The 14,274-nt window shown below is 34.7% G+C and overlaps 1 protein-coding gene and 1 long non-coding RNA gene across 6 annotated transcripts; both read right to left on the bottom strand.

The window, feature by feature from the left end:
* Positions 1 to 509: 509 nt before the first annotated feature.
* On the bottom strand, positions 510 to 7,252 carry LOC120348438 (zinc finger Ran-binding domain-containing protein 2-like). 5 transcript variants are annotated; one of them, XM_078109888.1, is made up of 9 exons: positions 7,114 to 7,252; positions 6,501 to 6,662; positions 5,589 to 5,724; positions 4,600 to 4,772; positions 3,696 to 3,779; positions 2,415 to 2,498; positions 1,691 to 1,795; positions 1,069 to 1,186; positions 510 to 597 (listed from the first exon to the last, which is right to left on the bottom strand). In XM_078109888.1, exons 1-8 carry the CDS (start codon positions 7,167 to 7,169, stop codon positions 1,114 to 1,116), a joined length of 873 nt encoding a protein of 290 aa, XP_077966014.1. In that variant the 5' UTR covers positions 7,170 to 7,252; the 3' UTR covers positions 510 to 597; positions 1,069 to 1,113. The 5 variants fall into 5 exon arrangements, with proteins under 5 accessions (XP_077966014.1, XP_077966008.1, XP_077966002.1 ...); XM_078109882.1 differs by having other exon boundaries at positions 4,597 to 4,772; XM_078109876.1 differs by having other exon boundaries at positions 4,594 to 4,772.
* A 4,938-nt stretch (positions 7,253 to 12,190) lies between these two features.
* LOC144424403 (uncharacterized) lies at positions 12,191 to 12,736 on the bottom strand. Its single transcript, XR_013476701.1, has 2 exons — positions 12,706 to 12,736; positions 12,191 to 12,414 (listed from the first exon to the last, which is right to left on the bottom strand). It is a non-coding gene; the product is annotated as an uncharacterized LOC144424403 (long non-coding RNA).
* Between the last annotated feature and the right edge of the window lie 1,538 nt (positions 12,737 to 14,274).

A 14,274-nucleotide genomic window follows, 5' to 3' on the forward strand; every position in this document is an offset into this window, starting at 1 on the left:
TTTAATTATGTTTTAAAAATTTGGATATGGATCAATTGACTCAGGCGCTCAGTTTACTTTACAGAGAGTTTTAGTTTAGTTGCAGAACAATAATCAAAAATTATTTCATAAAAAGTCGAGTTCTGATATGAACAATATTTCAAATATAAGTGGTAATTATTAACAGTAAATATGTTTGCAAACGCCAACGTGCAGAAGAAAAAAAACACTATCGAAAAGAACATAAAAAAATTTGCGAAGATATATCAATCATTTGCGAGGGTAAATTAATAAGGCAAAGGAAAAATTTTCTGGAATGGGAGAAACAGCCGCTGCACAGTGGACTGCGTTAGGAAAACGAACTCGGGTGGGCGATTATCTCCCACATAATTATCTCCTAATAAATTGAACTTTCGAAAGTACGAGTGGGAATCAGCGACAAACGTGTTCGTGTTCCTAAGGTTTAGCACAATTCATCAAACGTCGAGTCATAACAACCTCATACTACTAAACTAGAGAAAAAATTCAAATAATCTAAAAATTGTTGTTTTTATTGTTGTTATTTTCAACACAATAAAACGTAGAGATCAAGAAATCTTTTCTTGGTTGACATTTCATCTGAAATAAAAAGATTAGGACAATTAAATTTCTGACGTAAAGAATGGTAAACAAAAAATTGGTAAAAATTCAGATGCTAATGAAGATGCAAACCTGACCTCACACTAAGGTTTAAACCTGAAGAAAGTTCACAAGTAAGATAAGATAGGATTTCATATCTATCTGGAAGATAGGAACAACATGAAGTTTATCATGAAATTTGGTCAATTTCTACTAAAACACAAACCAAGAGTTTATATGTGCATCCCGATTTGCAAGGTATGGAAAAATTATAAATACAAGCAAATGTATAAGCAATCTTGCCGAAGCCAATTCCAAACAATGCCACACAAGTATTCAATCAAATTATAATAAGTAAATCAGGTTAGCATCACCATTCAAATATTTAATTCAAAACAAAATGTACACTCAGCAATCTAGAACCTTTTAAACCTGCCGAGTGCACGAGTGATTTTTAATCTAAACTCAAACCTTCACCACCACAGAGTGGTTTTGTAGTCTTGCAACTATAGCATATCATCGATGATGATTATGACGGTCGCCAGAAGAATGTTGCCTTTTGCGGTGATGAGGACTTCGACTACGGGATCTAGAAACACAATTTGTTAGGGTGGAGTAACTTGTGAATCCCTTTGGCAAATGAAGGTACAGATTAAAGTATGACATAATATGTCCAGCAGACAGGCAAATAGACGAAGCAGGTTAACATTGGCAGTTAAGTCTGTGAAAATATCTATAATCTATAAGTTTTTTCGATTAAATTCCAGTATTCAAATTGAAGCTCTGTTTGATATAAGATTTTAAAACCCTATGGCCTATGAAGACAGCCAAAGTGGCTACTGGTCGATACGACACAAAAATGGTAACCAACAATAACATACATGACAGGTTTTCAGAAGCAATATTTGTTTATGCGCATTTAATCTTCAGCAGCTCTGGTTGCATTAGCTAATATCACAACACAACCTATCTTAAAGTATAAGAATGAGGCATAAAGCATTTCCCCGATATAATAATGCAATGTAACATTAATAATTACACATAAATATACATACATACATAGAACAAATATATTAAATTATCATTAGTGTACCTTGATTTTTTGCTGTGACGATTGCGATGATTGTGTCTTCTGTGGCCCCGACTATCATCGCTATTAACACTATTGGAAGATGAAGAGCTGTGTCTTCTACGTGATCTTGAGAAAAAAATAATGAATACTGATGAAATTTGAAGCATTCATGCAAGTATTTAGAAACTCAAAATGCATAAAAACTACGAATATTGAAAAAGACCAAGCCGAACCAATCAATATGCATAGTTGTCTTTATACAATATAAAAAGGAATGTTGCTGTACACAACACTTCCATACACAACAAAGCAGTAGGAACACTTAATTTGCATATGTTACCAAGCAGAGTTCTGTACATCTCTCCATTATAGCATTATTCAATACCAACATCTGGGACAATTAGTTTCGTCTTTATACCCAAGTAGACTAGTTTCTGCCTCATTAATGAGTTTTCAAGGATGGGATTTACCTATTTATCCCGGGGAAGAGGAAAGAAAATAAGACGGCTTAATCATATAGCGAACTACGGCCATTTTATCCGGTTACCAGTCCATGTCGGGTATGGGACTATTTAGCCAGTTTTTTTAGTTTTCAGAAGCATGCGTCAACTTGGTGGAGGAAGCCGTAACCGACCAGCAGTTACATGACAAGGAGTCTAGCAATTTTTCCACCTTCATTTGATAAAACAGCAAGATATCACGATAAAGAAATAAAAAGATAAGGGCATATTTCAATATATCATACCGTGAGTTGGAATGTGAACTATGATGAGAATCTCTATCTTTCGATCGACTTCGTGATTTGGATCTGCTTCTGCGCTTGTCTGGACTGGATTTATTAAAAAAAAGTAATTATGTTTATAATTTTAAAGGAAAAATGTTCTAAATAGCTAGATTTTGAAATGCGATTGTTAAAATTCAAAATGACAAAGAAATTGAATTAATTTTGGCGTGGCATCCAATAAAAATTGACATTTCAGGTTATAAACCTCCTTTATTTGTCCATTAAGACAAACAATAGCTAGTTGATGAATTTTGAGTGTCAACAGACCAAACTTTCCGATTGAATTTTCAATTCAAGAACTAGTGATGAATAAAATTTTTCCGTCTTGGAATGCTAATTAAATGAAGTGGAATATTGCAAATATATGTTACACCATGGAACAGAGTGTAATATATCTTCCAACTGCAATGTCACGACACCTTTTACAATAAAATAATGAAGCTTAATCACTGACTGTTCAATTTGAATCACAGTAGATTATTTAGGTTAGCAGGAAGAAAAAAATGCAGTTTTTTATTACTGTAGGCCAATTTTACAGAACTAAGATACAGAAGTTGGCATACTTATGGAAGTCATTGGACCCATCTGCCATCACATGCAAATCCATATAAATAATAAACCATGACCATTTATCTAGTTAAAAGTTAGATTTTTTATCCAAGCAAAGAGAAGCTATCCTGTATAATTAATTGTTCATCAATTAACAATGATTTCATGTTTCCCATACACCGTATTTCCCGGCGAATAAGTCTACCCGGTGAATAAGACGAGGCCCGTTTTTAAGCCTGAAAAAATGGCTTTTCGCATATAACCTGCCAATAAGACGAGTAGTAAAATCGCATCAACATCGGATTCTCAAATTATCATGCAGAGGCTTTTGAGCGGTCGCCGCCTTTGCGCATTGGTTAAAATATCTTATAATGACGTTTTCTTGTAGAATACGTAATATTCAATCCATAACAACTACGAGAATTCAAACTGTCTTTCAATTTCAATCTAATTGTGTTCAACCTAACTCGGGATTGCGTGCACCATATAAGCCCATTTATCGATCTAAAACAACACGGCAATGATGAAAACGTGGGGATGCTATCGCCAATGATATTTGGTATTTTATGGTACGAATTGAATAATGAGGCAACACCAAAAAAATTATCATACTCGCCTAATAAGACGACCCCCCAAAATCATGCCAAAAATTTGGGCCTAGATAAGCGACTTTTTCGACGGGAAATACGGTACCTGGTTCTATCTGATTCTTTTGCATCCTGTTCTTCGTCAGATGCTTCCAAATCATATTTTGCTGCACTACCATCGTCTTCGTCCTATAAGATATCCGAAAAAATATTTTCAAGAAATATCTATTGGTTTTATTAATAATAGATCGACAAAAATAAAACGAGAATATCGGTCAGAGACCGAAGACTTATCGATTGAAAGTTGGGGGATTCCCCAAAACAGCACTCTTACCCCATAGTGACACCTTGTGTCCCATCACTAATTAATTGATAACTCGCTAATTATACAACATAATTCGCCCAAAAACTATAGACTTCTGGTACGAGATATGATGAATGCACATGCAAAATCTGCAGCAGATCCAATCTCGCTTTCGTGAGATATCGCGTGCATCTAACAGACAGACAAACAGACAAATACCGATTAAAATCGAAAAGTAACCAAGATAAGTATTTGAACATTTTGAATCAGTTTTCAAATTATGCACAAGGGTTGCTGTAGTTAATATCGATTAAAATGGTCAGGAGCCTCGGTGACCTGTAAAGGTCTTGCATACTGACCATCATGATTTAATGTTTAAATATCCACTGCACTGTATTTTCATAAAAATATGTACTATTCTCCTTTTTAACATTGTTTTGTGGAAATAAAATCTCTCTCTCTCTCTAATAGCAACAAGATTTGACAAATTAGGATTACATTATTATTGTGTTTAGGCATGATAGCCATCATAAATACATACTCCAAACCTTCAAAATATCAATATTACAATTTGCCACACAAACTAAAACAAGTCAACCTCTTCTTGTTGAAAACATAATATTCAAAAATCTCGAAAAATTAGCTTAAAATGTAAATTTAAAATTTTATTTAGGGTTTTTCTTAAGTTGTTACCTCATCATCATCATCATCATCATCATCCGCATCTAAATCATATTTAGAAACATCCTCATCACTTCCACTCTCCTCCTCTTCATCTTCTTCTAAATCAGTCTTTGGCACTACGCTACTAACACTTCTTGTAGTACCCCTGAATTTCTTCTTTTTTCTTCCGAATTCATCATATTCACCATCAGAATCCTGATATAAAACAGAAAAATTGATGAGGGAATTTATTCATTTCATCTTGTAACCATTGTGTATTAATAAGATAGAAGATAAATCCATTCCTTCCTTTATGACTTTGTTGTAGTAGCATGAATATTGACTAATTGAACAATTCTAAACATTTTGGGTAATAATCCTGAAATCATTACTATCCATTGATAAAATAGTATATATCTAAGTTACCAGAACACTGCACACAAGTTTTTTATTAAAGTAAAGTTTTTTTATAATACAGGTTTTTTCACAATACAAGTTTGGCACCCGATAGGTTAGACTGCAGTGGTTCCCAAATATTTTATTATTGTACCCTTAAACCGAATTACCAAAAGCTCAATTACCCCTTTAACATAAAATTACATTAGTTATATCTTCATCACTTTTTCTTTGACCAAAAATGGCAATAACACTAACACCTATTGGATCTTCCAATTGGATTTTATGATGCTAAACTTGCACTAGGTCAGCATTTTAGTCTATAATCTATAAGGCAAAGTATTGCTTTAATGTCTCTCATTGACTAGAGCATTGCATGTCTAGCTTTTCAACAGCACAGGGATCACAGAAGAAATTGTTAAAACAGTGAACTTCTGGATTACCCCTTAAAAATTGCCGGATTACCCCCTAAAAATTGCCGAATCACCCCTTTGTGGGTAATTCCTTTCAGTTTGGGAACCACTGGTCTAAAGAAGATACAGAATAAATTTTGCTATCTTTGTCCGCAGTTCGTTAAAATAATTGCCCATCAAGCATCTGGTAAAAACAACTATATTTTTCAATGTTAAATTCTACCTCTTTTTCCTTGTATTCAACACCTGCTCTTTCATTAAATCCTCCACCGAATCCTGTTCTTTCTTCTTGTACATTGACTTTTGGAGTGTTACACATATTGCAATCACTTCGGCGAGCCCAATTAACGTTTCCACAACTGAAAAAATTTGTTTCATGTTAGATTTCACATCTTTGCTCCAAACAAAGTCAAATACAAACAAATAGCCACTGATACATGTGAGGTCACTATGTTTTTGAACAAAGAATATTTCAATTTGGCTCAGACCGCGCATCAATGATCTGGTTAAAAATAGCCAGAAATAGTATGTAAGACAAGGTATTTGTAAAAAGAAAGACTGCAAATATCAAATGTGATAAATACATGCTCTATCAGATGTATAGACAAGCATCATTGGAATCAGGAAAAATTCTAATGCTGGTTGGGCAACAATCATTGCAACACGATGTATGATCTTTACGATTTTTATTCTAGCATTCTATACATTAATCCGTACTTTACAAGTATGTTTAAACAGAAGTTTTTGGGTTAGCTACAAAATTCCTATGAATGGAAATATTCTCAAATAATCTAGTTGATGGAAATGTTAACTGTTAATACATGTTAACAAATCTCACAAAACGGAAATTCACAAAAACAAAAACAAACAGAACTTTTCTGATGGGAAATATTTTGCAGATCAGAACACAATTCTGGGCTGATAATAGCTATGATAACCGAGAAGGCTGAAGTTTAAAGAATGGGTTCAATTCAAGGTGGTTGAAAAAACAACCAGACATTTTAGAGTTTGAAGGAAACCACTAGCATGGAGCTGGTACTGAAAACTTGTTAAAATTTTGATGAGTATAAAATTAAAACAGCTTACAACACCACATTTAAAACATATAATAATGTAAATACTAAATTCCTCATACGTTTTGCACATCCAATCTTCAGCACTGAACAAGCCATGACTTTTTTCCGCTGCTTGTTTGCCTATTTCAATTCCACCTTTTTTAATTTTTTTCACTTCATATTTTCTTTCAGCACTACAGCGATTACACTGTGACCGGCGTGCAAAATTGATATTACTGCATCTAAATGCAAAATATCATCCGAGTTTCATATAAATTAGAGCGGTGAAATTTTATACCACTGCTTCGGAGAGAAAGACTCGTAACATATTAGTTATTAACAAGATGAAACAATTGAGTAGTGTGAAAGTTTGGGTTGTAACATAAGTCCAAAATTGAAATTTTGCGGGGTACGGTACTGGTATAATAGGGCCTGTAATTTTCGAAGTAATAATATCGTATTCCAGTATTCTCAAGTACGGTAATGTCTTCAAAGCTTGAGAAGCTAAGTTTCTCTCAGCGTTATACGTACCTTCAGAACTTGGAAATACAGAAATAACTGACAATGGCACAAAGATACTTTCAAGCAAACCAAATATTCTATAAAGTTATAGAATTCACAGAAAAATAATAACAAGGATGGTGCATATTCTGATATTTCCAGTGGTAGTTAACTTAAAATTAGTATACTCACTCAGGACAGGTCCAATCACCCTCATTAAACTGAGACCCTCTTTTGACTCCACTCATTTTTCTATAACCAGTAGGCTACTGCAGTAGGAATCTTTTAGCTTCAAATCTATAATCCACAAAAATTGAAAAAATAACCCAGATCACACCAAGTACGGTAATTACCAAGTTATGCATATTCAGATATTGTTTAACCAGTACCGGTAATTAGACTAGTCCTGAATTTTTTTTAAATTAATCTTAAATTCCCACAGAATTAAATATGTCGTACGTTATTTCATCAGATGGTACCGGTAGAGGATAGGACAGTAGGGAGCGGTGGATAGACGCCATTATCCAGTTTTCAGATTACATGAACCATCTGCCACTGCCAGTCTGCCAAGAGCTTCAACAACCCTACCTGCCTACCGGCTACGGTACCGGCACCATACCAATTCAACCACTACTAGGCTACATTCATTCAAACACCACTACAACGGGATGGCAATGACAGACGCCATCTTTCTACTAACTGAAAACAGTGCAATATAGAGCAAATGGCTAAAAGTGAAATATAGTCAAACAGAAGAAAGCAGCGCGAAACAGTTTTGCAAAATAAAAAAATGGTACCGGTACCGGTACCGCACAAGAAAACAACGCAATGGACCTTTCCCCGAGCATCGACTTCCTTGTTTACTTCGTGACATTCGCCAATCAGCAAGATGCAAAAAGTGACGTAACAATGCCCCCTTTTCGCATCCGCTCAGACACTTTTCTCACCCAGACAGATTTTCAAGCGTGATTGTAAACATTACCTCGTTTTCGCGTTTTTGAACTCTATTCGTTAGTTTTCAGTTGTGTTTTGGGAACTTAAATAAAAATCAGATAATTCAATGATCACTCTGTCTTTCTAGGAGTTTTAATTTAATTGCAGTAATAAAAATTAGTGTAGAAATAGCTGTGATAGACTAGCCTGAAATTCTTTACCGGTACTTTTAAAAAACAGATTGTTGTATGCGATGAATCATAATGATGGTTTGAAACACATACCCCATTTTACAGACGCCAACTCGCAAAAGCACTCTTAAAATAGCATTGACAATTTTGCAATGGTAAAGTATGGGGGAGAATTTTCCGAGGGTCAAAGGTCGGGGAATGGTCCATGGACCTTTCCCGACATTTGACCCCCGAAAAATTTTTCATATATTATACCATTCCCAAATTTTCGGGGCTACTGGTATTTTAAGCTACATGGGTGGTGACTCCTCTACGGCCCATGGACCTTTCCCCGACATCAAAACATCCGTATTTTCAACCAATCACAAGCGAGCAGATGTAAACAAACATTCTCCGCTGAAAAGTCGCTCAGACAACTTTGGACGCGTTCCGCACAGGTTGCTGGCGGTTTGGGCAGATATTTGTCCCTTTTTCGCTTTTTTTTCTCCACAGGGCTGCAAGAATTAGAAAGCTGTAATACTGTATGTTACTTGTTGCAAATCACGTTCACGAAATCTATACTATACGGTACTGTAGCCTACAGGTCACAACTGCTTTTTCGAACCAAAAAATAGTAGACAGTCATGCTGATTAAATCAAGGGTACCGGTAGCCTAACGTATGTCAGTACGGAAGAATTTGTCTTCGATACGATGTTGCATTTTTATCAATCAGAATCTATAAATGAATTATTTTGGTAGACTAACTATGTCTGTATGTGCATAAACGCTGTGCATATATGGTATTTGCCGGTCTGACAACCTGTCCGGTACCCCTGTCGTTCAAATGGAGTAAGATTTGTGCCTTTTCCGAAGCCACATATTGACTGACAAAAAGCAATGAGGTGGATAAAGGAATGCAACAGACCTCACAGTATATTCAATCTAGGAAAAATCACCAGAAATACCTTCGTGTGTACCAAGGTACGGTAGCCTACGCCAACATAAATAATGTTTTCGATGCTCATGATATATTCAATATGTTAATTCTTATATGAAATAAATTTTCATACAAGCAATGCGTTCCATCATGCATTTTCATGGAGGCGAGAGACCAACTGATGAATACCCTGACCCTATATCAGATTCTTGTCGCCCAACAGAAAAGCACCATCGAATTGTGAAGTAAGGATTACTTATACCATAAGTCAACTTTGGATCATAATTTCACATGCTTTGTCACCATTTGATACAGAGACATGTGAATCTGACGAAATTGAGAAAGGATTGTTAGGGATCCAACCAGATCTGCCCCCAGACTCTTTAGTTGAAACAATGACATTAAACAACATGATGCGCAACTCCGGCATTTTTGGCCGAAGATCGTATTCGATAGCACGCTCCAATGCACATACTTGACGAGACGAAAACGAGCGGATGTGTGTTGCTTTCAAGGCATGGCACGAATGGTGTTCGAGCCTGCTTCGACAGTTATTGTGGTTTTTATTGATATTTGGAAAATTGAAAGTAAAAAGAAATCGGAAAAAAGTAAGGTAAATACTATTGTTGTATATCACACCCGGGCATCGCACTGTTAAGTACATGCGGGAAAGCCAGCTTTTGTCAAATACTACAAAGTTTATAATTCAGTACGGTACGTAGTTGGCCATCTGCCGAAATTGCATATTTACTTAACCCTTATGGTTTCAAATAGTTCATGCACCTTCAGTTAGATTTTTTTAATCTTTTATTTGCTTATTGAATCAAAGGGTTAACAAGTTCACCTAAAATTTCACTCATACCGGTCTATATTGTATAGTCTGATCTCTCAAGTATTTGGAGCCACGAATGCTTATAATTTTCTGACTAAACCCCTTTATTAATTGGTTTATATACCAAATTCAGTAAAACATTTTTTACAAAAAACATAAGATATTGGATTTATTAGCTTTTCCATTCTGAATCATATAGACTGCTCTATTTATTCTTAACGAAAGTTAATACATCTCCTCTCCTACAGATGTGAAAGTTGTGGACAGACCTGTCTAAGCATTGTGAGACTCCTGTAGCACAAGAGCAGTAGCAATAATAGTAAGTATATCAATCAAGAAATTAGGCCGACATAAAACAAAACTTTCAACTATTCGTCTAACCTGAATTTCCTATTATTTATTCACAGGACAACTGTAGCAGAAGGGGAGATATCAGAAGTCTGGTGACATATCAGTGACAGTTTGATTCCAAGAAATATGATTAGAATACTCTATAAATGTTTGCAATAGAAAAACAACCTATAGAGGAATGCAAAGACATTTGACCCTCCGGTAAAGTTGTGTATGGCCCTTACATCCTGCAGGGCTTGAGGGAAATAACTAAAATTTCTAAAGCGTAAGATTGCATAAGCGGTCTTCTTTGTAAAAAGGCACAAAACATGCCAGACATACTTAAAACAGCTTTGAAAAATGAGGATTACGGGTCACTGACTACACCTGTGTTATATTTGGTTCATTAAATTTTGGTAGTACTATAGAAGAAATTCAGGAAAGGGTATAATCATGATTCATGATAAAATAATGTTATATATTTTGGACAACTCGAACGCTTAACAATATTTGTAATAGTATTTTGGAAGTTTTTTTTTATTTAAATGTAAAAGATTTTTCAAACCTTTTAAAGTGAAATTGAATATTCACACAGAAAACAATTTACTGAAAGAAGTTTTAGAAAGTTAATTTTTTTTTGTTCACATTTTGACTCAATTAAGAATACACATCAAGCTAGCAAAAGAATACTGAATAAAACACTTGAGTGATTAAATTAAAGTACATGAAGAAGGTGGCATTTTCGAAGAAAATGGGAGTTGCAATATTTCTGCATTTCACAAAATTCTGAAGCACATTGTTAAATTTGTCATGTTTCCATCAGTATAATGAAAAAACACAATAAGCTCAGCAGTCAATATGACAAATTCGAAGACCAACTCCGAACAGAAAATTACCATGTGTTTGTATATTAATATAAATATACAACGACTTAGTTACTAAAAATCAATATCAATAATAATTCAAGCAATCCTACGCCATGCAATGTAGCCCGAAATGTCTTGTCGAAAAAATCTGCCATTTGTTTTTTTACTGATCTATACATGAAATGATAAAAGTGACTTTTTTGCATTACTGGAATTAATTAAACTTTTGCAAAGATACAGATTAACCCATGATCATGTGACCTCGTTAGTTAGAGTTGGTACTATAAAATCATTTCAGCCTGGCCTTAGTATGCTGGTGACACAAAGAAGATGTCGAACGTCAGGACAAATGTAATTAAAAAAAACATTGAGTTTATACTGTAGTATTTTTGTTAATTTTAGGTTCATAGATTAAGTCATTTTTTAGTGTATTTATTATTCTTTCCTTAACCAACGCTTGTTCAAAAATGATTTTGATGGTTGTACATGGAATTTTATGATTTTTTGTAATAAATACAGTAACTTGCAATAATAGTGGAATGCAAATATTAATATGTAATTGCATTTGAAATTAAAGAAAATAATAATACTTAATCCAACTGATTAGTTGCATCACAATATATGTCACAAACTAAAACTATCTGAAAAATATCTTTCAAGTATACATTATCAAAAGCCGTTTGCGGCCCTTTTTACAATTTCTAACATGCAATGCGGCTCTCGAAACCCATGAGTTTGACACCACTGATCTATTCTAGACGATTCAAGCATTGCTTTGGGAAATAATATCACTTCAATTAAATTGAAAAAAAATCTCGCTATATTAAATACAAAACCATTGCTATCATAAAGGTAAACCAATTCAGCCATTCGGAATATATTGGCCTTCACAAAGCAATGGAGGCAGAATTGAGAGTTCATGAGCTATGAACTTTTGTTCTTTTCTTTGTCTTGAACTTTTCATACTTCACAGCCTCTATTAATTTTTTTTTAATTTTAATTACCATGTGATGGTCATACATACTGTATATTTGTATTTTCTGTCATGATGTATTATCTCAATGTGTCAAACTTTTAATTAGTGTGTATATTTTGCCTCCAGATGACATAAATGTATTGTCTTGCTTATTACCTCAGCTTGGAGTATTGACAAGAAAAAAGTGCCCGTAGATTACGTAAGAAAATGTTTAACTCTTTGTTATAATCAGAATTCACATTTAATAGGAATTATAAACAGCCAACAATCAATGAGAATTATATGCCAAATCCTTCAAAATAAATTTGTCTTCTAAAGTCGGAGGAAGGCAAAACATATAGGTAGTTTCCATTCACACAAGTTTTTCAAGAAGACTTGCTCGAGACAAACTAAATGAGCATCGTCAGGTGATCGGTAAGGCTGCAAGTTGAATCAGCCCTGCAATCTCCTGCATAGAAGATAATATTAATTAGCGGGCTAAGAGATAAATTTCTAACTTTAGACACAAACCTATCTACGAGGCATTATGTACCAGCAATGTTACCTACGATTAACTGAATATGTAGCCTAATATGTCTAATAAATTCACCTACTAAAGCAAGTTCGATAGTTTCAAACTTTCTGCTATGGAATTGTATCACATCACCTTTAAGAGAAGTAAAAACAGTTTTGCTGTTTTGTATGACACCCTCTTTAAAAGAAATTTCAATGTTTAAGCGCAAACATTAAAATTACTAACTTTGAACTTTGTCATTATCTGCAAAATGTTTCACACAAATCTTTACTCTATCGCGTTTGTAATATTCTCTGATAAAAAAACGTCTATGATGTTCAGAATTACTCTATACAGCTTTTCTGCCATTCTTGCTTTCCAAATGAGCAAAAATTCTCAGATATAGAGATTATTTTCTTTCGTTACAGGCGCAAAAAGGCGGGTACTACACGTAAAGAAGACGCCGAGTAGCAAAAGCAAGCGGAAAACCGTCGCGAAAGGCGACGAGAAATATGTGCATTAGAGCGTATCATGAAATACAATCTTTCGCATGTAGTCTTATGGAGTGACGTCAGAGTTGCCTATCATGTTGTTTATTGTCATTGGTTGAAACTACCCCAAGTGCCGCTGATGAAAAAGACAGCGCTTTGTCAGGCAGCAGAAAAATGCAAGCAAGCATCATCATCATCATCATTTTATTTTGGTTCTCTGGCATAAAACAACACAAAAAGTCAACATACAAACAAAATGCAGAGAAAAGTGGAAGTCGAGCATAACTTAAAATAGATATTTTAAAAAGTACGCGACTATCTACCAAAAAAAAAAATAATAAAAGGGCACGAAAGAATTAACAAGATTCAGAATCGGAACTGCAACTGCAAAGTCACACCAAGCTGCTCCTGAAAACAGAAGTTGGCCCTGCACTTGGTAGTAACTGTGGTGTGTGACGAATATCCTTATTTTGTTAGGTTGTTTTGCATTTATCACTGTCATATAAATCACAACTTGTTCATAATCACCTGATAACTTTAGAACCGAACCAAGTGGTGGGTGTTTGCCCATCTGACCATGGGCTGACTATATAACAATGAGGTAGTGCCCAGTGAGAGCAATTCTTCCATATTATCAGAGGATGAAACCAGGCAGCTTTAATAAAATACCTCAGACGCTCCATTGCTTTCATATTTTTTGTTTGTTGTGCCCAAAAGCATATATCTGGTGTGTATTTTTATCCTATACAACACAATATCTGTAAAACTATATAATTTGTAGTTATTTTCTTGGATTTACTTGCTTGTTCCTTCATCATATATTTTTTATAATCTGTTATATCCCATTTCTACACTGAATGAATAAACTATATTGTAAAACCCATCACATAACCGACTGTTTTTGGTTGAACCGGTATGATTGGAACTCTGGCTCAATCTAACTTTGTGGGATTAGCACCAACTACAGACGACAAAACTGTTGGATCTATTTTTTTCCCTCCATATAGGTTGTTACCAATGCTGGGGAAGGCTTGGTCATGCTTGGCTCAGCGGAAAATCTTTTAATCCCCTCAATTTCATCTGTTGGATAGTCTTGGTTAGTCCATTTAAACCATGTTCATCACGGCCGCGGTCCATTCAGGAAAAATACAATTATCTTACCAAAACTTTCAATTTTTTACAATATTCGAATAAACAAAATCGCGGTATGCCACCATTTTTTACGATAAGCATATTATAGAGGACTTGCACGGGTCACGTGACTTTGTTTACTGGACGACAAAAAAACAAAAAACGTCTATTTGGCTCCTGTCAGTTGTAAGTC

Source organism: Styela clava, chromosome 1 (assembly GCF_964204865.1).
Source record: "Styela clava chromosome 1, kaStyClav1.hap1.2, whole genome shotgun sequence".
Lineage (NCBI taxonomy): Eukaryota > Metazoa > Chordata > Ascidiacea > Stolidobranchia > Styelidae > Styela > Styela clava.

Coding starts and splice junctions, on each gene's coding strand:
- LOC120348438 (XM_078109870.1), bottom strand. CDS start 7,169: ATGAGTGGAGTCAAAAGAGGGTCTCAGTTTAATGAGGGTGATTGGACC. Junction 3,779..4,586: donor ATGATGATGATGATGATGAG/GTAACAACTTAA, acceptor GATATCTTATAG/GACGAAGACGATGGTAGTGC. Junction 2,499..3,695: donor AAAGAATCAGATAGAACCAG/GTACCGTATTTC, acceptor TAATAAATCCAG/TCCAGACAAGCGCAGAAGCA.